This window comes from Amblyomma mixtum, unplaced genomic scaffold, assembly GCF_055824585.1.
Source record: "Amblyomma mixtum isolate Tamu unplaced genomic scaffold, ASM5582458v1 scaffold_27, whole genome shotgun sequence".
Lineage (NCBI taxonomy): Eukaryota > Metazoa > Arthropoda > Arachnida > Ixodida > Ixodidae > Amblyomma > Amblyomma mixtum.
The window spans coordinates 79,181-105,951 of record NW_028317724.1 but is presented as its reverse complement, the minus strand read 5'-3'; the positions used below and the strand labels follow the sequence as shown (position 1 = coordinate 105,951).

Genomic DNA, 26,771 nt, shown 5'->3' with positions numbered 1-26,771 from the left:
AAGAGGCAATAGAGCAGAACTGCGTACTGACTGAGGCCACGCAGGGAATATGCGGAAACGTTATATCATAGTAGATGGGCGTTGGTGCCTATTTCTTAATAAGGGTTTTGTTACACACAATCCTCGGCATCTTGGCAAGCGCTTCTGGAACCGACAGAGTGTCATTAGTGACGAACTTCGAGAAGTCTACGTCACTGAGACATGGCGTCTTTGGTGCACGCACTGTAGAGCGGCAAGGTGCGAAGACTATGTCCTTCAAGCTCACTCCCGACGCGAACTTGTCCAGCTCCACGGCGAGCTGCATCCCGCTGTATTTCGTGTTTACACAGTTGACCCCAAGCGCTTGCGGTGGAGGAAGCACAGGAACTGCAGCCGTTTCCGGAGTTGGTGCAACGAGGAGACCCTCCGCTGCCGGTTCCTTTGCTCCCGTTGATTCGCCACTTCCTTCGAACGCCCCTGTGGGGCTAGCGTACTTTCCCAGCTCATACAAAATGCCTGGAAACGCATCGTTCGATATTCCTGGCAGCACTGCAGGTGCCGCGTAGCCAGAGATTTCAGCTTTTCCGGTGCGGTTTGAAGTTTCCCCTTGCACCGCACCATGTCCCCCTGAAGTGCTGAAATATGCATCATCCACAGAAAACTCGCAACGGTCACTTCTGTTTTTCCCGCGCTGGCGATGCTCATCTGCGAGTGGCATAAGGGGAAAAGTGCCGTGCCGATCCTCAGAGAAGTCTTCGTAGAATGCGGGCAGCCCCTCCTTGAACCAGTCTTCCAAAGAATCAACGGCTCGCAGCAGCGACGACGACGAACTCGGGTTGCTGAAGAGTTCGATAATGTGGCTGTGCCTTTCCACACCAGAGCAGTCTAACGTCGCCATGTCCAGCTCTCGCTCCAAGCCGCTCTGATCGCTCTTGAAGTCTTCCCGAGGAACAGGAACAAGGTGGCGTTGGTCAAGTCTCTCCTTGAGCCTCAGGTACTCCTGCGTTCCCATGTGGGCCGAAACTTGATTCGCCAAGCCGCGTTCATCCTTGTCACAGCACCAGCAGTTAGAACTGCTCCGGCGTGGTCTGAAGTCCTCCTGGTCCCCGGTCTCGTAGCAGATGGACTCGATATCGAACGACAGCGGGCAGCTGACCGTCCTCTTAGCGCGACCCGGAACACCAGCCACCCGCACGTTGTCCTTTCCTGGAGATGCTGGTCTGCTGGGGACGCTGGCATTTTTGACATGCGCTGATCCCTCAGCGGCGGCGACTGGCTCATCGTTGGCCGTGGCCGGCAAGTCAGTCCACAAGCTTGGCGCCGGACTACGAAGAAATCTAGGCTCCAGGGCACTCCACGAAAGTGTTTGGCTGCCGGATCCGGACCACACAAAAGAAAAATCGGGCTGGGGTGAAAGTTGGGTGCTATCGCTCGACCTGGCTTCCCGCGCGCCATTCTCAGCTTGGTACCGCGGGTGAGCGGCCCCTAGATTTTCGCTGCGGGCATCCAGCAGGAGGCTTTCGCTCTGGCCTGGTGAGTGCGAGCTGCGTGTCACTTCTGCTTTGCCTTCTGATGGGGCTAAACGATGTATTGTGTTTTCACAGCATTCTTTGATGGGATTATCAATATTCACAGCGCAGCCACCTTCACCGCCTTTAGGCTCATAAATACCTACGGTTAAAAGCTGACAATCGATATCGATCTCCTCGCTAGCGGAGCTTTGCATCAGGTGTGTCGACGTCGTCGTTTTTGGTCCTACGGCCATGCCTTGACTACTCAGCCGCGGTTGTACGAATACGTCGTCGCCAAGCGGAACGCCTACATTGTTGATATCTTCTATGTCTTGAACGACAGGAAGTGCGCGATTTTGTTCGAAGACAGCCATGTCCATATCATTATGCCGAGCTTCAACTCGCCGGCCTGACACAGTTTTCTTGAAGCTGATACACCGCGTCCGAGTCGATAGCCTTTGTTTGCTGTCATTCGAGTTCTCTTCACACGTCTCTTTAGAGGACTTGAACTCCTCCTCGGACAGGAATTGCCTCAGCAGCCACTTCCCACATTCGAAGTTGTGCGAAGCAGGAGCGACCGCACGCAAACGTGAGACTGGTATGTTCGAGTTCTTCCTAGCAGGGGTCTCGCAGTGGCACCCGGAGGACCGCCTCATGGCACCAGTTGCACAATTTTTCGAGGTCACGTTGTCATGAGACCCACCTCTGCGGCTCTTTTCGGCCATGGAGTCTTTGACAAAAGGTACGTGGGCTCGGCTTCCCAAAGAGTAACTGTGCAAGTCCCGAAGAATCTGGCTTTCGTGACCACTGCAGGCCGCACTTGTGTGATTAAGTTGGTCATTGTTCACGCAGCGAGCGGGCGTCGACATGAAGGATGCAGGACACATTTTCGTAGCGGGAATATGCTCAGGGAAATTGCCATCATGAAATGATGCTTTCGCAGAGGCCACTTCCCCAGTGCGGTCGCTCGTTCCGCTGGCGAGGCTAGCTTGAGCCAGCTGGGGACTCAGAGGCGCTTGCGCACCGCTTATTACGTAGCAACTCTTGTTGGGACCTGGAACTGAAAAGAAGAGCAGGTTAGAGGCGAAAAATAACCCAGTATGTTTACGTTGTGTTGCGCAACTTAGCGAGAGCAAGCATGAGCGCTTCGTTTATTTACTGATTTTTTTTTGAACATCACTGCTCCGTTCTTTCCTTCCTTAACTCGTTCCTTCACGAATGCGGTTGTCCACCCGCTGAGGGAACGCACCCGTCCCCTTCCTTACAAACGCAGCCAACCCCTATACAGACGCGCTCAGAGCGTCCGAGATGTGTTTATGAGCGCTTGGCGGCGTCTTGCAACGCACCCGTTGTCAACGAAGGCACTCGCTCGCAGGGAAGACCTACGCACGATCGGCGGCGAATGGTGCCCCATAAACTGCTCTCGGTAAGAGACGGTTCTTCTTGCATTTCTTTCGCTAGCTTTGTCCCAGTTCATTTGCTGAATGGTTCTGTTTCCTGATTACGGCCGCCGCGGTGGCCCAGTGGTTATGGTTCTCTGCTGCTGACCCGAAAGATGCAATACACTGTAGCGCAGCAAAAGACGAGGACACAAGAGACGAGAGACGAACACCACGAGCGCTAACTTCCAACAAATTTTATTCTCCTGAACCATCACATTTATACGCCAGAAAACAGTAATCACATGTGCGAACAGTATCAGTTCGTTAAAAAAAGCGAGCTCTTTATCTGAGAGGAGAATGGAAGGTGTGCTTACACACGCACATCCTTACCTATTTATCTTTTCGGCTTCAATGATTTCGCGCATTACCCTTTCTCTGGTTTTTCCTATTACCACACTTTTATCAAAGAAAGGCTTATAGGTTTTTGATTTGCATGCGAGAATGTGATCAACCAGCGATCCGCCTTGCCCGTTTCTGACGTTGCGAGCGTGTTCTATTAGGCGCTCGTTCAGATATCTCCCCGTCTAGCCGATATAGTGTTTCCCGCATGACAAGGGAATTTGATACACAACACCTTCATCGCACGTGACGTAGGGCTTCTGGTGCCTAGTTGTGCATCCGCGCGCTTTGTTGGTGTTGGTTTTTCCCAGTTTGCACAACGTTGCAACTTTTTCGGCGCCGAGAACACAAACGGTCGCATTCGCTCGTTGACCAATTCTTTTCAAATTGTGGAAAATCTTGTGTAGATATGGTAATACAACAAGGTTTTTTCGTTCACGAGGAACCAGATTTGGGTGAAATTGATTATCTGGTTTTGTTCTCTTAACAAGTTTTTCAGCAACAGAAACTTGAACATGGGCGGGGTAGCCGGCATTAGTCAGCCTCTTGGACTGCTCTTGAAAACTATCGCTCATCATGTGCGGACAAGATTTCTGGAGAGCATTTTGAAAACATAAATTGACAATACCTCTTTTTACAAGTTTTGAATGAGTGGAGTGATATGGCAGCATCGGCTTGTTGCTACGCGGCAGGTAGGCGAAGCATATGTGATGAGCGTGAAAGGTGAAGCTAATATCTAAAAATCTAATGCAGTTATTGATGGGCAATTCGCATGTTAAAACAAGCGGTTTAAAATATTCTTTCATGATGGTTAAAATGCTATGAGCCTTTGGCTCAAGTGAGCCGTGGTCACACTTAACAAAAATAAAAAAAGTCATCGACAAATCTAAAGACCTTGATTACGTCCAAGCTGTCTAGGCGGCTGGAAACAGCCTTGTCAAGTTTGGATAAAAACAGATTGCTGAGAATCGGCGCTATGCACAACCCGATGCATATCCCTTCTTTCTGAAGGTAGGGTATTCCTTCCCAGTTAGGGAACGATGACTGCAAGTAAATAGCTAAAATTTCTAAAAAACTGCTCGCCGACACACCCGCCGAGTTCTGGAAAGGAACACACCCGAACTCATCTATGCACTCCTCTGCACAGGACAGCACCTTGTCGTTCGGCAGCCAGTGCATAGCGCCGATTCTGAGTAATCTGTTTTTATTCAAACTTGACAAGGCTGTTTCCAGCCGCCTAAGACAGCTTGGATGTAATCAAGGTGTTTAGATTTGTTGATGACTTTTTTTATTCTTGTTAAGTGTGACCACGGCTCATTTGAGCCAAAGTCTCATAGCATTTTAACTATCATGAAAGAACATTTTAAACCGCTTGTTTTAACATGCGAATTGTCCATCAATAACTCCATTAGATTTTTAGATATTAACTTCACCTTTCACGCTCATCACATATGCTGGGCCTACCTGCCGCGTAGCAACAAGCCGATGCTGCCAAATCACTCCGCTCATTCAAAACTTGTAAAAACAGGTATTGTCAATTTGTTTTCAAAATGCTCTCCAGAAATCTTGTCCGCACATGATGAGCGATAGTTTTCAAGAGCAGTCCAAGAGGCTGACTAATGCCGGCTACCCCGCCCATGTTCAAGTTTCTGTTGCTGAAAAACTTGTTAAGAGAATGAAACCAGATAATCAATGTCACCCAAATCCGGTTCCTCGTGAACGAAAAAACCTTGTTGCATTACCATATCTACACAAGATTTCCCACAATTTGAAAAGAATTGGTCAACGAGCGAATGCGACCGTCGTGTTCTCGACGCCGAAAAAACTTGCACCGTTGTGCAAACTGGGAAAAACCAACACCAACAAAACGCGCGGATGCGCAACTAGGCACCAGAAGCCCTACGTCCCGTGCGATGAAGGTGTTGTGTATCAAATTCCCTTGTCATGCGGGAAACACTATATCGGCCGGACGGGGAGATGTCTGAACGAGCGCCTAATGGAACACGCTCGCAACGTCAGAAACGGGCAAGGCGGATAGCTGGTTGATCACCTTATCACATGCAAATCAAAAACCTGTAAGCCTTTCTTTGGTAAAAGTGTGGTAATAGGAAAAAACAGAGAAAGGGTAACGCGCGAAATCATTGAAGCCGAAAAGATAAATAGGTCAGGATGTGCGTGTGTAAGCACACCTTCCATTCTCCTCTCAGATAAAGAGCTTGTTTTGTTAAGGAACTGATACTGTTCGCAAATGTGATTACTGTTTTCTGGAGTATAAATGTGATGCTTCAGGAGAATAAAATTTGTTGGAAGTTAGCGCTCGTGGTGTTCGTCTCTCGTCTCTTGTGTCCTCGTCTTTTGCTGAGGTACCGTGTATTGGAAATATGTACCAACAAGCCCAAAAAGCCATGCTACTGAACCGAAAGACGCGGGTTCGATTCCGGCCGCCGCAGTCGGATTTTGATGGAAGCGAAATGCTGGATGACCGTGTACTCTGAGTTGTCAGTGCAAGTTAAACAAATCCAGGTAGTCGAAATTTCTGCAGCCCTTCACTATGGCGTCCCTCATAACGTGAGTAGCTTTGGGGCGTTAAGACCCCCATAAAAAATATCCTCCTTTCCTAAAGCAAGCTCTGAATAGAATGTGCTTCCAACGCATATGGCGGTCGTCAGTAACAGCACATGAAGTTTCTTTACTGAGCAAGATATAATCCCATTGCTCTTGTTTCGTTCTTGGTTTTGGTCATATGACCTGCTTCACTTTTATGGCTTTTAGTGGTTGGAATTTAATAACCTGATATTATCTTTTGCATTGGGAAGCCGCCTTCCGTGCTGCATTGCTTTGCCATAGCAGGAAGCATTGAAAATAAAGTAAAGGATGGCAAGCGTCCATTTAACATTGTGTGTAATGGTTTTCGCGAGAACAGAACACCAAATTTCTTCTAGAAAAAAAGCACGAACAGGCTGCGATAATCGGCAGAAAGGTATCTGTCCCTGGCATCCAAACTGAGTACAGAACTTTAGTACCATGCTTTATTGCCGGGGTCAAAGTTACCTAGTTGCGGGTACCAACACGACATTCGTTTGTCGAAATTAGAGCTAATTTTACTACTCTCCCCGTTCCTACTCAGAAAAAAAATCTAGAGCCAAATATTTTCTTGTTTCTTATTCGACGAAGATCATACAACAAGGAAAGCAAAACGAATGCTTTCAATTGCTGGTCGTTTCCTGGAGCTGGAGGCGAAACCTGCCCAAGGATGACCTGAAGTGACAGATTTTGGAAGGTACGTGCAAGGCCGAATTGGCAATTGCTTCTTCGGTCGCTGTGACGGGTCGGCGCAGGGGTGCCGTCAAATTACAAACATATCTTGTGGCAACCGCCTAGCTGTCTTAGCTTTGTTGCCTGGTTTCACTTAGCCGTCCCGTCCGCATCAAGCCTTACCCAACGTCGGGTGCAGCGTGCTGGCCGCGATCATGTGATCACGCAGCCCATGATGCATTCGTCATGTGGCAACACGGCGCCGGAGGCCTCGAATTGTCATTCAGGGCAACGTCCTAAAATACTGCCATCCGTCTTTTATGCCAGACTTCAATCTCGACGTCATGAAACCAAGCAATTCATTGCTTTAGGGTCTACACTCTGGAAAGCAGTCGACATCATCACACAGTTTGAAGGTGAGTCATTAATTTTTTATTAGATTTATAGCCGTATTTTTGAAACTATTAAATATCTGCCTCTTTGCCTTTTTTCGTTTACATTTAGCCAGACGTGATCGCCGACTCTGGAATCGCAGCTGACGGGTACGATCGCCTTCTGGCTATGAGATCACAACCGGCACCCGCAGGTGAAAATTCCGTAAAGAATTGGCTCAAGGTATGGCTGCTGATCCTCGAAGACACTGCAACCCATTTTGCTATGTGTTGTGTCCCCTTATTGCTTTTGTGTGTGTGCGCCCCCGCATCCTCCTCCTAACGACCACTCGCATCCTCCCCCTAACGACCACTTGCCCCTCGTCGCACGCTGTCGCCAGATGCCCCCCCACGGTGCGCCCCCGCACCCTCCTCCTGTTCTGGGAAGCCACTCCCTCCCGTGGACGCTTCTCCGCTCCCTCCTTGCTTCGGGCGGCCAGTTCGGCTCCTGCCTCGGTCGACGCTGGTCGCACCCTCATCGGCTTTAAATAAACGAAGTCTTAAAGTACCGTGTGCGTCTTCGCTGCATTCAACACAGCGACCGGACACGACACTATGTCATCAACAATGTTCACTGTTGTGCGAGACTGATTTGCTGTCTTCGGTAGACCCACTGCTTGAGCTTGTTTTGTGCGTTTTCTTTGGTCTCTTTTCTTGCCTTGCGTGTCATCAACTCAGGGTTTCGTTTGCATGCGCCTTGCATGCAACCTGTGCAGTGCAAGGTGTGGAAAAAGAAACATTTGTCGTGGTGTTCGCAACAAAAAAGATGTAGGGCTGTGAAAATTTACGATGGGCGACTATGCATTGACAAGGAATATTTGGTAGGAAGACAGCGCAAAAACGACAACCACAGGGGAGGACCAGACACAAAAGAACGCTACTATCAACTGATTTATTTTGTCATCAAGTGTCACAAAAGTGGCGGCAGCCTGTAAATTACTTTTGTTTGTATAAAACTGATGCGTCCGCGTTTCTTTAACATAGCGTGGCCGTGTAACTTGTATGTGTCGCATGTGTCTCTTACTCAATCCGCTTATTTGCTGACGACTGCGTTATCTATAGCACAGTAACTAACATCTCAGACAAAAACGCTCTTCAGGCTGACCTTAACAGTGTACAAGAATGGTGCGACCAGTGGTTAATGACTCTTAACCCTAACAAATGTAAGCTCATGTCATTCACCCGAAGTCTAAGACCTTTTAGTTCTGCTTACACAATAGACAACCTACCAATAGAATCTGTGCAAACATTTAAGTACCTAGGCGTCACACTATCAACTAACCTATCCTGGAATGCGCATATTGTGAACATTTCAATTCATATTTTATTTACCAGAATACTGGACGGTCTCCAGGGCTAAAAGTTGCAGCCAGCAACTTGACTGGGCCCTGGAGCCGTTTACAAAGGCAACAGCAGACGTCGGTTCCGAGCAGCACAACAAAATATTCACAACGCTATGAACAAAAATGTACAAGGAAATAGAGACATGGTAGAATATTTGTCATTGCAATCATACTCTCATTTACAACTGTGAAAAGTGTATTCGTAGTTGCTTTGGCGATTTGAAGGTTACTTGTTTGAGTTTATTTAGCAAGACCGGTAGGTTGTGTTTTAATGATTGCAGTTTGTACTGAGTGCGAAAAAATGGAACGAACCAGGGTTGGTAAATTCGAGTTAACGAAGTAGCTCTAGGCTGCAGCAGCGCTAAAGAAAGAAGGAAACTGAGTGTCATGTTGAGAAAAATAGAAAACATGCAACAAGTGATGTTCATAGTGACGGTCAAAGCTAACAATATTATATTCTGCAAATAAATGTCTTGTTGTAGACTGACGGTCAATGTTAGCTATGTTACGAATGTAGCTTTTTTGAAGAACTATTATTTTGTCAGTATTTGCTCTTGTCGTGCTTCATGTGCGGGGCAAATAATGCATTATATAGTTGAAGTTTAACCTTTTGGGGCAAGAAAGCACGACATCGAGATACGGCTCCAGTCACTGAAGAAATCTTGTTTGCAACATAGTGTATATGAGCGTCCCAACTTAAATGGCAAGAAAAATACACACCAAGAATTTTATGAGCTTCAACAAGGTCAATACTTTTGCCACGAATCATTAGGCACCTTTCAAGAATCAATTTCTTATTACGGGCTCGAAATAAAATAGCTTTCGAGCCGCCGCGGTGGCTCAGTGGCTATGGTGCTCGGCTGCTGACCCAAAAGACGCGGGTTCGATCCCGGCCGCGGCGGCTAGAATTTCTTTGGAGGAGACATTCTAGAGGCCCGTGTACTGTGCGATGTCAGTGCACGTTAAAGAACCCCAGGTGGTCGAAATTTCCGGAGCCCTCCGTACTAAAATAGCTTTCGTTTTCTGAGCGTTTATTTTCATGCGATTTGACTGGGACCAAACAGACAATTTTTGAAGTACAACATTACAATGTAGCACAAGATCATTGGGATCGTTTCCAGAAATAAGGACACTACTATCATCAGCGTATATGATGAACTGAACACTGTTGTCAATATGAATTATGTCATTTATAAACAAGTTGAACAGAAGCGGACCTAATACACTTCCTTGTGGTACTCCACAAAATATTGGAAGTAAGGATGACTGTTCGTTCTTAATGCAGACAGACTGGTTTCTATTGCTGAGATACGACTTAAGTAAAGCATGAAGTTTTCCGCGCATGCCATATGAAGTGAGTTTTTCAAGAAGTATGTTATGATCAAGATAGTCGAAAGCTTTGCTGAAATCAACAAAAAGGCCCAGCGTTTCATCGACCAAGAAAAAACTAGGTTTCCTCAAACGCCACATACGCCATGCACCAAAACACTTAAAATTACTATATTACTAGCATATAAGTCACTGATAAGACCTGAACTTGAATACGCATCAGCCATCTGGGATCCCCATCAAAATTATCTGAAGGCTAACCTTGAACAAGTTCAAAATCGCGCTGTTAGATTCATTCATTCCGCATACTCATACGACATCAGTGTATCGTCTTTAAAAGCTGAAATTAACTTGTCACTTCTTTCCCATTGCCGGCGCATTGCTAGTCTCTGCCTTTTTCATAAAGTCTTCAACAGTTCATTGCACGAAGTACCCTACATCGTACGCCGCATGCACATATCCCAGCGCACTGGTCATCCGCTTCAAGTTGTTCGTCCACGCTCCCGTACCACTGCATTGAAAACTGAAGTGAAAAGCACGAATTACGCACGCCGTTTCCGTTAGTTAGACAACACCCTCGCATTGCGCAAGCGTAGACGTGCGCGCTGCTTGTTTGTGTATCTCTTACTTTTTCCCGGCTCAAGGTCGGCCCCGATAATGCCGAAGTCTTGAGCTGACCATTAGTAGGAAAGAAGTTGCGGGGGTACTTGACTCTCTTTTTTGGTTGTTGGTTGGTTGGTTTATAGGGTTTAACGTCCCAAAGCGACTAAGGCTATGAGAGACGCCGTAGTGGAGGGCTCCGGAAATTTCGACCACCTGGGGCTCTTTAACGTGCACTGACATCGCACAGTACACGGGCCTCGAATTTCTCCTCCAAAGAAATTCAGCCGCCGCGGCCGGGATCGAACCCGCGTCTTTCGGGCCAGCAGACGAGCACCATAGCCACTGAGCCACCGCGGCGGCTTTTTTTTTTGTTGTGTTTTACTTTTCGCTGTTCCAAGGCCACCAAATCCAGAGTCGAAGCCTAGGACTTCTTTTTAGCTGTCCGTTAATTTTTCCTCCTCCAAGGTGGCGGCCATGCAGTGTCAAAGTGTAGGTGTCTACGTGTTCTTGTTGCGCTTTTTGGTGTTTGCTTTTTCGACACCGACTCTGTGGCGCCGCGAGTGCCTCGCCCGCTAGCGTCCGGGGGCCGTATGGACACGAACTTGAGTCCGCTCGTCGGTGGAGACGCTGCCGCCGCGAACTCCTGGGTCTCCGAGCCGCCGCATCACATCCTGGAAACCGCAAGCTGCTCTGGAAGGACGTCGCCTTCGGGGGCCGCACTGACTGCGTGTTTGTGGATGGACTGCAGCCGCGCTTCCCGGTTGACTGTGTGTTTGTTCCCCTTCTGAACTTTTATCGACTGTAGCTAATTGCCCTCTCAGTTGTGTTCTGACCTGTGTAGAGATATTCAATGTATAACTGAATACATAGCTTGCACCGACGTCACAACCGGTGGCCGTCGGCTGCGAGTCGGCCATGCTGCCGAACCACCGCCGGACATCCTCAAGCTCAGCGCTGCCTATGTTAGCTCGCAACGTGTTGGTTCTCGTCCATCCATAGATTCGGTATGGTTTTGTGTGCCACCCTTAACTGCTCTAACATTAGCGACTGCTCCAGGCGAAAGAAGAAGCCGATTAACACGAACTTTTTCCGCATTCGTAGTATAATCGTAGGCATGCAGTTGCGAGCGCTGCATGACTCAGTATACGAATCTGCGCGAGCTGTGGCTGGCTCGCATTGAGCGCGACGATTTGGACCCCGACAACCCAAATTCACTTGTGTGCGGAGTGCACTTTGTGAAAGGCTTGTGTCGTCAACTAAACGTTTGCAAAACGTGGGAAGCAATGGCTACGCCCTAAACAGAATGTTGCTGTTTTGATTGACGCCATCCGATTTGTCTGACAGCAAAGAAGACTGGGTCCCGCGCCGCTGCATCCTAGCTACAGCTGTAGGCAAGCCGGTTCGGATCGCCACGACCGCAGCGAGCAATGACGGCAGGGAAAGAGGCCGAGCTTTCCGTCACGCAGGTGCATCGCAGACATTCCACCTGCCGTGGAAATCGTTGTGTGCCTCCATTGATTCGAAGGCTTTCATTTCTTCCAACTTCACAAAGCTGGAAAGAGTACTCGGTATCCCCTTGGGTCACTTCAGGGAACACATCGACGCCCATCGTCGCGTCGACTCCCGGTCGCTGCGTGTACGGACCTATATCGTCGCAAATTTTCACTTTGTCTGCGTAGCGTACGCGCCGGTCGAATAAGTTCAGACCAGTAGCCTGCACTGAATGATCTATTCATCTGTGGAGTAGGCAGCGCGCCCGAAAGATGAGAAAATAGTCCAAAGCGTCCGAGGAGTGGTCGGGCATCGCAGGGCGGAGGGGCGGGGACGGCCGAATGGTTCGGCAGCATGGCCGCAAGCGCTTGACGGAGGCGGAAGTGACGTCACGTGCAAGCTATGTATTCAGTGTGTTTACTGCTATGTGTTTTCCGCAATTGTTTTGTAGAATGTACATTACGTGTCTGTGAAAGCTGCCGCATTCTTCAATCGAAACTATAAACGTTGTTTTTTTGTTGTTACCTCTTAACACGCCTCGGTCTCATTCACTACGTTTGCTTACCGGCTACGCCGAGCATCAAACGGCCACCCCTTCATTGTCCGGACTCGGTGATGATGTCGCGTAGTCACCGAACCCGTGACATCAAGTCACATTTATATAACCAGCCAGTCACATCACATGTCACACTTTGCAATGCCAGCTATCTTAGACTAACAGATAAGAAAAGTTTAATCACCTCTTCAGCTGTAAATGTAGCTATTGTTAGAGAAATATTGCAAAAATAAAAAATAAATGAAAAAGAAAGAAGCGCGCATTACATACGGCCCGGTTGTTATAAAAATTCTTCCAAAGAACCGCGCTCCGCTGAGTACAGGCTGGATGGATCGTACAGATGGATGGTTGTACAGATGGATCGCTAATGCAGTGGTCCGCCTTGTCATTATGGAAAGCTTCAAGCAAAAGTCTTGCTTTTGTGGAAAAACTTCTGCCCAGAATCTTCGCTTCTTTGAAGTCGGGTACGCACTTGCATGCCAAAATATGCTTTGGCGAGTTCATCTTGTTTTGTTATATTTTGAGAGTGCTCCCTTAAGCGATCATTAAGGCAACGCGTTGTCTGCCCGATATAGCATTTTCCGCAGGACAAGGGGATCAAGTAAACCACTGCTATGGCACATCTAACAAATGCTTCATCATGCTGCTCTTTGCAACCGCGCTCGCACTCAGCGCATATGCGGGGGCACAGCCTAGTCAACTTGTTTGGCACACAGAAAACAGGCGGAACATTGCGCCTGCTGGCCACTTTTTTCAGGTTATGTGACACCTTGTGAATATAAGGCACCACCTCTGGTTTGGCTTTCGCGCGTTCAGAAGCAGCCGCCTTTTGACGGGGACCATGTTTCTTTAGGAGTGTTTCCGCCAGCCCCTTACCAGCCCTGAAGCATCTCCTTGTTTGGCCCACATAGGCCTTCCCCCATGACAGCGGTATTTCGTGCACCACCCCGATGGGGAAATTAGTGAACTTCTTGCCATATTCACTAGCATGTTCAAGAGCAAAGATACAAGGGCAAGGGAACTATTGGAGGCATTTCATACAAGAAAGAGAGGTGTATTTTGTATTAGCGGTACGTCTGTGACCCTCTTCAAATCGGAAATGGCCTATCTTGAACTGTTCTGTTGATAGTGTTGTGCGGGAACTGGTATCGGCGCATGTCCTGGTTTTTGCCTATATTTGGTGCGCTTTCTATATTTGCTGCGCTTTCAGTGAATAAAGTTAGACGAAGTTTAGCGAATGTCCCGTGTGATCCTTTCTTGTGTACGTCTTGGTTGCGCTATAGTTATTTTGCTCCGTCGCAGGATAGATATGTCCTTTGACTACCACTCGCGCTGTGCATCGTCCCGATGGCGTAATGAGGTGGCCCCCTCGGAGCGAATTTGTGGGCCATCCCAAGCGGTCGTGACTTTCCTCAGCTGTGCAGCGAATGTTCCAATCATCACCGAGTAATCGGCTCCTGTGTCGACTAGAGCGGTAACTTTAAGGCCGTCAACAACCACTTCTAAGTCGGATGTCCTGGCTCTGGTCTAGCACGTCGTCCTCGGCATCGAGTCATGACGCCGTCGTGTATGTGAGTCGTGGGTAGGGCGCGTCGTCAGAGCTGCTCTGCGCGGCGGCCCTGTTTTGAAGACGGTTCGGGTCGTGGTCGAAGTTGACACTGTATTCGGCGCCGGCGTGTCGGAGGCGGCGTCTTCATGCAGTATGGTCGTTGTGGGATCTTCGGCGTTTCGTTCGCGAGCAACTTCACGTCCAGGTGATGCTGTCTTTAGTTTTCGCTGCGGGGGCTGGGAGTCCTTCTTCGTACCGCGGCTGCGTAGCTGCGACTTGGCGACGCGAAATGCGAGGCTGACGGCGATTGTGAGCGCCAAACGCGGTTCGGTGCATACTCCTGTCGACGCAGGTACGCGTCGATTTCATGCGAACGTTGGCCGAAGCCTTCTTCTTGGTGCGTCAACGACAAAGCCACGAAGACCGATAATGCGGTACGGGAACTGACGATGAATAAGGTCGGCTTCACCGCAATGGAAGCACAGTGGGCAGTTGGCCGAATTCCTCCAGGCGTCGCACTTCCTGGGGCTTGGGCGTTGTTCGTAGGCTGGGCGGGCGAGGGCAGGGGGTGGCGTTCGGGAACAGCCGGTTCACGTCGAAGAGTGCCTCGCTGGGGCTGACGACTGCGTACTCAAGCGGCGTAGGTCAAGGCTAGAGCTTCAGGTGGAAGCGTTGTTAACGGGGAACTAAGCGCATGCTGCACTCCGCGCACGATTTCCTCGAGGGTCGCTACTTGATGCTGGCTGGTAGGTGGTAACAGGCGACGCAGCTCTTCCTGTACAATTTCGCGGTTGACATCTCACAGGTTGCCTCTGAATGCTGTGCCATACGAAAGGGTTGTCGAGGTCACTGGGTGCTGTCGATGGAAATAGCGGGCTCATGCTTCCAAGGTTTTTTCGATGGTGGCTGCTTCGCTAGTGAATTCAACGACAGCCGTCTGTGTATTGCGGATCAGACCCCCGAAAAGTGTCTTTTTAGCACTACGCATCAAGAACTGACATCTTTTGGTGAACGCAAATGACATTCTTCCGAAAGATACCCCGGCGTGGTTTACAGCAATCTCTGCTTCGACTACGAGAGCGTCGGTATTGGCAATACTGGTAGCTTTGAAAGAGCACAAAAAACATAAAAACGATGTCAAAAACAGAAAAGTGGACTCCAGTGCTGTCACCGAGCACTATTTATTGAATCAGCATTATATCGACTTGGACTGAAAAGAAGAAATCGGCACTGAAAAGAAGACATTCCCTCGCCTGCGCCTGGTATCTTTCAAGGTACAAATAACCAGTACCACCTTGAACCGGAAGTCTGGAAATCTGACAACGGCTTACGCACACTTTCTACGCCCCCTTTTCATGCATACATAAGCTCGCACTATCGCTTCTCTTTTCACTGTGAACAAGGTTCCCGTACGGGAGCCGAAACGTCTTGTTTTCACGCTTTTCTTTTCTGCTGGCGTCCGCAGTTTCACCTTGTTATGTTTTATCCCAACCAGGCGAGTCATTGTCGAACTCTCGACTTTAGAAATCTTTACTATGAGAAATTGTTATAGAAAAGCCTGGACGTGTGCCCAGTTTTAGTGCGTCAGCGGCAGATGCCTCGCTAGCGAAGAAGGCATCCTGTCGGGAGTGAAGCCTCTACCTGTGCCGGTTGGCACATGGCGAAATGGAGATAGAGAAATACTATCTCCACTTTCTGGGGAGAGGGAAGATAAAAAAGGGGACAGGCGACGGGATGGGAGTGGTAAAGAGGTAACAAGGTACCCATGTGGGCTAGTTGGTGTACATCAGACATAACTTCACCAGCGAAAGTACGAGACACCAGGAGAAGAACAACACAGGCCAACGCTGGACTAACAACTGAAGTTTAATCGAGAAACGGCCAACCTAGGTCACCAGAAGACGCATGCGTATCAGACACACAAAAAATACATAAGTGGTAAATCACCAAGGAGTGGATACACGCTCCAACACTGGCAAACAACAAAAGACATATTTTGCCTATCAAACTAGCACGCGCATACTTCTGCTTAGGAAATTAACTTCCTTGCTAGTGAGATGCAAGGACGGTGCACTGACGCATGTGTCACTGCCTCGCAACCTAATATGGTAGGCCTCAAGGATTCCCTCTCCTCCCTGTTTTTTCCTTTTCCGATTAATGAAAAGTTGTTAAAACCCGGAACACAGTTTTTACAACGCCTGCAGTGACGTGGGAGAGTATCTTGATCAGACGAATTTTTCATGGAATTGTTATGTTCGCGTGCCCGGTCATTAACACATCTGAAAGTTTGGCCCGTGTACACCCTACCACATGACAGGGGTATCTTGTAAATGACCCGAGTCGAACAAGCAACGAACTTGTTAGCATGCTTCGGAGTGCAGCTCTTGGACTTCGTCCCCTCACTGGCCTTCGCAATTCGTGAACATAAACCAGACATCTTACAAGGTGCCGAGAACACTACCGTCACGCCGTGCCGTTGTGCCGCTTTCTTCAGGCTATGCGAGACACCGTGAAGATAGGGCACCACTTCAACTTTCCTCCCATCCAGTCTAGCATTTCCGGGCCCCTGTGTGTTCTTGTTTTTAATTTTCTGCAGCATGGACTCACCATCTGCAGTCAGCACGTCAGCCGGATAACCCGCGTCGCTAAGGCGGCGGACTTGCTGGTGAAAGCTGTCATTCACTGCATGTGGGCAGCTCTTCTGCAAGGCATTTCCTAGGCAAAGGCTAGCTATGACTCTTTTAATCAGCTTGGAGTGCGATGAAACATAAGGCAAAAGCGCTTTCTGAGTTCTGGGTGAGTAGCTCCAGCGGATGTGGCCTTCGTTAAAGGTTAGCATTAAGTCTAGGAACTGAATGGCATTGTCACTAGGCATTTCATGAGTAAAATTCAGTGCATTGGCACAGTCATGAAAAACAGTCAGCACATTGCTGACGACCGTTGGAAGCGAGTCACCAGGTGCAAGCTTAAGAATTATTAAAAAAATCGTCAACATATCTGTACACACGAAGAAGGTGGTCGTCATTTAGGCTGCGTCGAAGAGAGTTGTCAAAGCTAGCCAAAAAATTCAGCAAAACACCGGAGCTAAACTAGCCCCAATACAAATGCCATTGTTTTGTACGTACTTTTTGCCTTGAAATTCAGCAGTAATGGACGACAGGTAAAACACCAAGAGCTCAATGAAAGAGTCCACATTCAGACCAGTCGCATTCTGAAAGGCAATGGCACCAGACTGTTCGATGAGCTCGCGCACCATACGCAAGAGTTCAGCATGGGATATGGAATAGAATAAGTCTTCCATGTCGACTAAGAACGCAGAGTTGGCACCAGGAAAGCCCTCAGTTCATCAACTACTCTGGCGGAGTTCCGACTGACATAAGGATCGTCTGCAGCGTGTTCAACTGGCGCTGCAGAAATTTACCCACCAGCTTCTGCCAGGATCCTTCCTCGGTTACGATAGCCATTGAACGGATAATCGAGCTTATGAGTTTTGACTGAAAAGAACACCTCAAGCCTATCTCGCTCCGCTTTGTTGACCGCCTTCTCCAACCAAGGCACGTTGAAATCCTTGAGCAGTTCCTACGCTTTCCGTCTCAGGCGTGGAAGTCTTTCCATCGTTGGGACGAAGTTCTTTGACATGACATCACTCGCTTTTTGAGCAAACACACCTTTAGGCAGTACGACAAACCTACTCTCTTTGTCAGATAACAGTAGCCCAAGGTCATTGTCAACAAAATGTTTGTCCACTTTGTCCATTTGTCGCTTCCCGCCCCTACCAGACACTGGCTCATACTTTAGAAGGCAGTCAACCGCTTCAGAGAGGCATCTCGACCTTTCTTCGGTGGGAGCCTTATCCGTAATTCTTCGGGCACACACCAGCAACTCTTGAGTAGAAACTCGGGGAGGTAAGCCAAATTTAGGACCGTTCTGCAGAAATGCATCCACGTCCTGCGGAACTCTGACACCGTCTAAGTACGTAACGGTGTCATTCCGCGAAGAGGCCCTCGTTGTTATCCTCTCCTTTCTCGGTAGCTGCCATCTCAGAAAATTCCAGTACCACTCGGTACGCTGACTAACCAAACGACGGTGTTCCTGTAGACGTCATGAATCCAACGAGCTCATCTGCTTATCAAGGCGCAACACGCGTAGCCGGTCACCTAAAAAACGCCCTTGCCTCCAGCACTCCGCTTTCAAGATTTTGCAAATCTGCTTCCAGTGGCCCGTTGAGGGGGCAAGAATCCCAACTGCTGCTATGATGTCAGGCGGGCACAAGCCGTGCTTGATGCAGTAGGACAGGCAACGGCCTCGGCACGTCCTGAGTGCGATGAGGCTGACACACGTGGAAATTTGGTAACCGCAAGACCCAGCATATAGAAAGATGCCCACAGAAGAAGAAATAAACTGTAACCAGGTAACCATGTGGGCTAGTTGGTGTACATCAGACATAACTTCCCCACCGAAAGTACGAGACATCAGCAGAAGAACAACACCAGAAGAACACCAGAAGAAGGCCATTGAGGGGAGGAAGTCCAAGAGCTGCACTGTGAAGCATGCCAACAAGTTCGTTGCTTGTTCGACTCGGGTTGTTTACAAGATACCCCTGTCATGTGGTAGGGTGTACACGGGCCAAACTGGCAGATACCCCTGCCAGATGTGTTAATGACCGGGCAGCGTATTCGCCAACTGCAGCCTGTACAGCCACAAGGCTTGAAACCACGGTGAATTGATCCCGGTGACTGAAGATTGTCACAACGGCTTACCTAAAAGGGATAATAAATCGTCTTAAATGGCGTTATATGGCACTAAGCATCACGATTTGCGACCTAAAAGGGAAAAAATGGAAAAAAATGAAATTAAAAAAACAATAAAATTACAGTACAGAGAGCGGAGTCGAACGGCCGACCTTCCATACGCAACACGTGCCTCTAATCCACTGCGCCATAGCGGCGATGTCAAGCCGTCGTTCTGAATGAATATTTATAACCAGCCTTAATGTGGCTGCTACCTGCCGGTGGGCGGCGCTGTCATCGCTGGCTGTACCGGCTGCATTTGGCGAATACGCGACCGGGCACGCGAACATAACAATTCCCTGAAAAATTCGTCTGATCAAAATACTCTCCCACGTCACTGCAGGCGTTGTAAAAACTGTGTTCCGGGTTTTAACAACATTTCAGTAATCGGAAAGGGAAAAAAAACAGGGAGGAGAGGGAAATCCTTGAGGCCTACCATATTAGGTTGCAAGGCAGTGACACATGCGTCAGTGCACCGTCCTTGCATCTCACTAGCAAGGAAGTTAATTTCCTAAGCAGAAGTGTGCGCGTGCAAGTTTGGTAGGCAAAATATCTGTCTTTTGTTGTTTGCGAGTGTTGGAGCGTGTATCCACTCCTTGGTGATTAGCCACTTATGTATTTTTTTGTGTGTCTGATACGCATGCGTCTTCTGGTGACCTAGGTTGGCCGTTTCTCGATTAAACCTCAGTTGTTAGTCCACCGTTGTCCTGTGTTCTTCTTGTCCTGGTGTCTCGTACTTTCGCTGGTGAAGTTATGTCTGGTAAAGGGGAGTACGAGAAAACCTTCTCTGCTTTACAGGTAGGTCACTAGCGAAAAGGCCGTCCTGGTGAAGGAGAAAAACCGGTTTCGCAGGAGCTGCAGCCACGTGCAAACGACGGAACCCGTCAGCTGCTGCCAGGCGGAAGGAAGAGCATAGCACGCCTGCTGCAGCGTAGTAATGAAAAGGAGGCAAAGCAGCCGCAGACAAGTAGAAAGGCAGAAACCGCGTCGCGCCAGCTTCCGCTTACATTGGCGGTAAGGCCGTCATAAGTAACCTATGCTAACGATCCATTCATATTGTGCTAGCGCACGTACGTCCGATTCAATTAAACGTACTAAATAGGTGGTCAATTTTAAATTTTGATATAGAAACAAAACTCTAGGGTTTACCTTTTTATCAATATACAAAAAAAAAGACCCGAAAACGAAGGGCTGCATATATGCTCCACTAGACACGCCGGTCGCTGTAAATTAAAATGGAAGGCTGCAAATCCGCATACCGTCCAGCGTTTCCTATGCATCAACTAGCTCTACGGAGTGGCCCTCGAACTGAAGGCATGTGACTTTACAAGGGCTTGAATAAAAGGCACAATCCAGCTGTTTTTCATTTTTATTCTCCCTTAATAGCATGACATAATTGAGGAATTCGGTCAGCTAGCATCTCGTCCGCAAAAGAGCGAAGTAATTGTGGAAGAACAAAGATATGTGACCCGACCAAACCTCCAGTCGCATCACATGCTGCGGCTCCGAGAAGTTCACCGTATGCAAATCCGCATGCCGTCCAGCGTTTCCTATGCATCAACTAGCTCTACGGAGTGGCCCTCGAACTGAAGGCATGTGACTTTACAAGGGCTTGAATAAAAAGCACAATCCAGTTGTTTTTCATTTTTATTCTCCCTTAATAGCATGACATAAATGAGGAATTCGGTCAGCTAGCATCGCGTCCGCAAAAGAGCGAAGTAATTGTGGGAGAACAAAGATATGTGACCCGACCAAACCTCCAGTCGCACCACATGCTGCGGCTCCGAGAAGTTCACCGTAGAAAAGACAAGGTAGAATCAGTAAGTACCCCGAACAGCGCCCGTAACACGAAAGCTCGAGTGCGCGTACTGCACTGATATTACAACCGCTAAGCGCTGGGTTCGAGGGCATGCTGCATGGTTTGTTTGCGGAGGTTGGAGACAGCTGGTGCCCTGCTGCCGCTCCAACATTTGTCTCGGACGAAGCGGCCGAAGCCAGTAGAAGACACGCGCTCAAGCGTTCTTGTTAACCGTGGTGCCTGCGCTACCCCGAGGCGCACTTGGCTGACAGGACCAGGAAGAAGTGTCCAAACAGAACTGCGTTACATGCCGGCACGCCATGTGGTGCCCAAAGCTGTGCACTCTGTCCCTCTATTTTCATAGAGAAAGCTAAGAAAGCACACCGACCTGGCAACCCGGCTGGGCTGGCAATACCCCCAAGTGCAGGGTTCTCCCCTCCCGAGCTCTCAGCGGCCTCCGCCCGAAGGGTCCCGCCTCGATGGAGTGTGCTGGGGCAGGCCGGCCCCTCTTCCCACGGGCGCGAATCACCGCAGCGGTACGGCGCAGCCATGCTTGGGCCGCCGCACTGGTGCCAGCCCGGCTGCCAGTGTTGCCGTTCGTAGTGGTTCAGCTCATTTGGAATGGCGCGTGGCGAAGATGGGGGAAAGGCCAACGTCCGGTGTTATGAAATAATGGCAGAGGTGTTTGAAACAATACCTTGGGCAGTGCAAGAGGAGGTTTAGGAGAAGATTTGAGGAATTTTGAAAAATGGGAAAAGCTGCAGCTGTGGCAGGCTCGGTGAGACGAAGCTGCTGCTGTCTTTGTTGCTTTCTGAAGCTGCGAGAGATATTGATTGGTCAGGAGGTGTCGAACAATGGACACGTGCATGCCTACACACGGGAAACAGAATACATTGTAGGGTTCGAACACGAACTGTTGCCTGAGACGAGCATTTGACTTCATGCAAAAGGGAGTGAAGAAGAAGAATCACTTCTAATTTCACCGCCGTACCTTGGCCAATGCCCCCGCGTGGGTATGTGCCATTTTCATGTGGAGAAGAAGAAGAGCGGCATAGAAGGGGATTCTTGGAATGGCCCTGCACAAAATTCCGTATCATGTATCTCACGTTATAATCCTGGCTGATTGTTTGTCAGTTTTAGTCTCCCTTGAAACTTCCCAAAAAGATTTTTTGTGCCGCTTCCTGCGAATTTTTTGTCCCGTCCACTTTAAAGGAGGTCGTTTTGTCTGGGTTCCTGGTCATGCAGGCATTCATTCCAACGAGGTGGCTGATTATTTAGCAAGGTCAGCTCTTGACGGACCAGTAACGCATCCCGTCCCAAATTTCAGTCTGCTGGCGATCTCCAGGTTTCAGCGGTTCCAACACATATCAGCCAGGTTACGCGATCCCTTACTAAATACTACTGATTATCAGCACTTAGCGTATAAATGGAACGTCCGTTCGTGTAAAACCAGGCAGTGTGAGGTAGCAATGACGCGACTGCGGTGCAGGATTCCCAGTTTACCTATGCAGATGTGGGTGGTCTCCGACAAACCTATGTGACTCATGCGGGGACGTTGAATCTGTGGACCATTTCCTGCTCTACTGTACAAAGTTCGCACTTCAGAGAAAGAATTACCTGGAGGTCCCTCTCTCCAGGTTAGGGCTCCCGTTATCTCTGCCAGTGTTGTTATCGTTCGGAGCGAGGGCCAAAGGTTCTGCATTGAGTTCAATTTGTGGGAATCTCCATGATTACGTAATTGCAACTGGTAGGTTGATTTGCTAACTCCTTTAAAAGTCTCGGAGTTTTTTTTCATTTTTTTTAATTATTATTCTCGCCAAAATGTTCTTTGTTATTTCACTTCAAATATTCTTCTGTCGTTTTTCATGAACACATTTTTCAAAATTCACGTTTGGCTCCGATATTGTCTCGTAATCCTATGAAAATTTCCTTATGTATACCACTATACCTTGGCCAATCCCCCCACGTGGGTATGTGCCATTATAAAGAGGTGAAGAAGAAGAAGAAGAAGGGGATTTTAGCGCTGAGTGCAAAACGCACCCAGCCCGCAGTACACAAGGTGAGTTCTTCTACTCTGGGACTGGACTGAGACGCGCGAGCCATGGTTCCCAAAATCAACATTTTGTTGTAATATGCATCGCACTTGAGAGACAAGAATAGCTTACGACTTTAACGAAGTGCACGCTTTCGTAGAAGACGAAGGCAATGACAGAATTGTTGCAGCTATGGCCAAACAACCGCAGAAAGTACATCTGGAAAGCTTAACTGTCAGTACGAAGCTTAGGAAGCGCCATTTCCGAATTTTATCCTTTGGTTGATGACCATCTGAGAAATGGCACACAGAACGTAGTCCACAGAAGAACTGTGTTTTTCTTTCACTCGTGAGGACTCGGAACACGTTTCTGAGAGCATGCACTCGGACTTGTGTGAGCCACCGATGAACCGGCTCAAACATACCGCGTGTTTCACCTAAGATGATCGGCAGTTTTTAAAATCCTTGTTTTTTATTAAAAGAGTGCTTATTTCGGCTTACTGCATAGCATTGTCATCGGTATAGCGCATCAGAATAGAGCTAAGAGGTGGTAACTAGTAGGCTGGTTAACTAATATGAATTGCTAACTTTTAATTAAGCTATCACATTAGTCCGTATTTTTTCAGAGGCATGCAGCCCACCGTAACAAATACCCATATCAGCTTTTATAATTTCGAAAACGCAGTTGCCCTCGGCGCCGTGGCGCCGTGGAATTTTGGCTATTTCTGCGAGTTACGTGCACTGGAGGGATTGCTTTGCCTGCAAGCTTCTCGCAAGCTCGTGTATTTTGACGGGGTGTATCCAAATTTGGTGGGCCACAGCGCCGAGGATAACGGGGTTTTTCAAATTCTAAAAAGTGACGAATATTAATTACAGTGCGCCAGACACGTGTCAAAAAATATGGAAACTAACAGTATCCTTATGTAGTTTATAGTTAAAAGATTAACTATTTTAATATGACTAAAGCAGCCTATTGGTTAGCACTTCTTAGTATTCTATACTAGCATTAGTATTCTGATGCGCTCACTGCTTACCATTGTCAAGCGAAAAAAAAAACGTTTTTCTAACACAAAAAGCCAATTTTTTTTGAATCGCAGAGCGTATTAGGTGAAATACTCGCTACGATAACGTGCGCCCCATGTCTGGTTAGAATATTTAGTACGAATGCCGCGCGAAACCTGACAAATGCACATCCGTTACGGTCATATCGCTTGCAAAAATTCTCGTTGAGGTCGTGTTGGAGTTCTTCTGAGCGGACTCAAGATGCGATCATGAATTCATGTTGAAACCAGAAAGGGCTTTTGTTGTCATAAGGAAAGTATATGCAGCGCAAAAAACAGGGACGGCAGAGAAGACACAAACGACAGGACTGAACGACAGGAACGACAGGCGCTGAATGACAGGACTGGCGCTGACGTGGACTCAGCGTCAGCCCTGTCCTTTGTGTCTTTCTCTGCTGTCCCTGTTTTTTGAGCAGTATTTTACTTTCCTTAAGATGAGCCACCGACCAGCCCATACCAAAATTTTGATCGATGGCTTTTGTTGGCCGAGTGTTGACGCATCAAAAGAGCTACTACTGGGGCTAGTTGGAAATACATACTTGAAGGAATTTTTGAGCGCTAAAAAACCCTGCCGTGATGCCCTGCCGTGATGCCGTATGTTCACAATATCTCCCACAGAATAAGGAGGATAGCCAACAAGTACGGAGTCCAGGTGATTTTCTCAGCTCCCAATAAGCTCATTGGAATGTGCAAAAAGGTAAACGAGAGTGAAGACCACAAAAAGAAGCCTGGGTGCGATATCAAACACGAAAACACCTATGTAAAGTGTGATGAAAACGTCATTTACAGCATTCCACTCAGCTGCCAACGAACTTACGTTGGGCAAACGGGCAGATGCCTTAACAAGAGGCTCCGGGAACACGAAAGATTATGTGAACAAATTGCAAAATCCTGGAATCTGGCACCTCATTGTGCACAATGTAAATGCACACCACTGCTAAAAAACACCAAGGTTATAGGTAGGGCTCGAAACAGACGGGAAAGAGAAATTATCGAAGCTTTCGCAATGCACGTTGCTCCGGATAAGCAATGCGTCAGCTCCCCTTCGGTGATGTTAGGGGGAACTGAATTAACCTATCTCAGGAATAGCAATCTTCGGCTGTTCTAAGCGCGCGTAGTTTTTTACCTGTTTTCCTTTTTTCCTTCATTTTTATTCTTGTCAGCGCGTGCGTACCTCTTCTGTGCATGATATGACGTCAAATGTGTGTATATAGTCATGTTCCGTTTGATATTAAAACAGTTGTTAGAAAGCGCTTCGTCCCGTGTGTTCGTCCTTTTTTCCGCGGTTTTTTAGCGCTCAAAAATTCCTTCAAGTTGAAGCATCGTAGAATTTCAACGGAGAAGTGGTCACCGTGCAAAAGTTGAGTATTCTGAACACAATTTCTGGAGTAGCTTTTTGTGTAATGCACGTTGAAATTATTGGGGTTACTCAACACATAATTCTGAATCTCGGCTGCGGTAAAAAGAAAAATCCAATGAATACATTCCTATCGACCACTAAGGTAATTTTTGGGCGCTATATTCGAATTTGTTGCTGCAATTTTCTGTTAACATGACGCTGACAACATCCAGTCATCTAGTGTTGTGCATATACGCACAAACACAGACTTGTGTATATCTATACTTAAATAATTTTCTCACGCCTATACAACCATCACATAAAGCCATGAAGAAGTACTGCACACGTGGCTGTAACATGAACTGACTGAGAATTCAATACTTTTCCATCTTAGGCTCTATCTCAGCTTCATCCTTATATACTGCTCTACAGGCAGGGGTGTCCATATCTGCGCAGGTAATGGCCTGACGGTGAGCAAAGTCAGGTCAATTATTACTGTTACTATTTTTTTAGTTTATTTGTAGCAGACGCAAAGTTCACACGCGAAGTTCTGTTAGTTTGACTCCGATTTATCTGTAAGCAACAGAAATGAAGCCACAATTAAGCGCGCATTTTATGAGCGCACATTGAAATCCTCCGAAGCAGGTACACCTGAAAGAACATATTGCACCACTGGCAGTTTTTTCTGTGCAAGTAACAATTTGAGCGGTTTACTACAGTCTTAACATGTTGGAGAGGAGGAATAACCGCGAACTTGACAGGACTGAAGAACGAGAAGAGGACAGGACGAGCGGTAACTAGCAACTGAAGTTTATTGAAAAAAGACATGTTGCAGCAAAGGTTGCATCTGCGCATAGCGTACGAGAACTGAGATAGTGACACGTGGAACACACGAGATAGTTAATGAAATACATCGAAACGAACAAAAAACGAACAAAAAAACACGAACAAAAAACAATGAAATGCCCGTCACAGGTTTAACAGAAACCGGGTCTCTTTATCTAAAAGCGCCACGGAAGGCTCACTCACACACATATCAAGCCCAAATTTGCGCATGTGTGCCGCTTCTAAAGTCCCCCTTTCAAGCCCCGACCTGCCCCTTCCGATGATGGTGGCTTTGTTGAACTGTGGGTAGCAGCCATCGCATTCCCTGCAGTGTCTCGGCAGATTAGCGCCATTGTCAGGTTTCAAGGAGCGGAAGTGCTGTCGCAGCCTATCGTTGAGACATTGACCCGTCTGGCCAACGTATACTCTGCCGCATCGCAACGGGAACTGGTATACCACATCAGTGGCACAGTTGACATATCTGTGTTCATGCTTCGTCGTGCATGCGACCCTGCGCCTACCTTCCGCCACGCGCCCGCAGAGCTGCGATGGCTTGCAAGGGGCTGAAAAATTCAGGGGGCACTTTGACTGTCTAAAGTGGGTAGAGGCGGAAGCGTTTTCCGCACCACCTTCGCTGTTTCTGTGGCACTGGTGGCGTCACATATATTTGAGTACTAATTACTAAGTGATGGCAAATCACTAATTAATGCCTAAATACTAATTAACTGCTAATTAATGACGCTTAAGCTTCGCCTTTAGGAGTGGAACGCGACAGCGCGTTGTAGCGCTGCCAGGGAGTCCATGGAACGCCACCACCTGTTCGGCGCGATGCCTTGCCCTTTGAACGCAACGCTTTTTAAGGAAAGGAAATGGCGCAGTAATTCTCTGTCATCCCGGTGGACACCTGAACCGCACCGTAGAAGAAGGGAGGTGGGAGTGAAAGAAGATAGATAAAGAGGAGCCGTAATGAAGAAAATGAAAATTGTATTTGAGGAAAGGAAATTACGCAGTAACTGTCTCACATATCTCGGTGGACACCCGTCAAAATTCAGGGGGGCACTTATTTGACCTAAAGTGTGGTCACTGATGTGTGGTTAA

General features: G+C 48.0%; 1 protein-coding gene across 1 annotated transcript; it reads right to left on the bottom strand.

Annotated features, from left to right (window-relative positions):
• On the bottom strand, positions 1-21,501 carry LOC149324510 (uncharacterized). The gene is made up of 2 exons (XM_089565462.1): positions 20,805-21,501; positions 1-2,550 (listed from the first exon to the last, which is right to left on the bottom strand). Exons 1-2 carry the CDS (start codon positions 20,965-20,967, stop codon positions 89-91), a joined length of 2,625 nt encoding a protein of 874 aa, XP_089421588.1. The 5' UTR covers positions 20,968-21,501; the 3' UTR covers positions 1-88.
• Positions 21,502-26,771: the final 5,270 nt, after the last annotated feature.

Bases quoted from the DNA above. Each gene is read 5' to 3' on its own strand.
- LOC149324510 (XM_089565462.1), bottom strand. From the start codon at position 20,967: ATGGCTGCGCCGTACCGCTGCGGTGATTCGCGCCCGTGGGAAGAGGGG. The intron at 2,551-20,804 runs GTCGGTGTGCTT...TCTTCTTTTCAG, and splicing joins CAGCCCAGCCGGGTTGCCAG to TTCCAGGTCCCAACAAGAGT.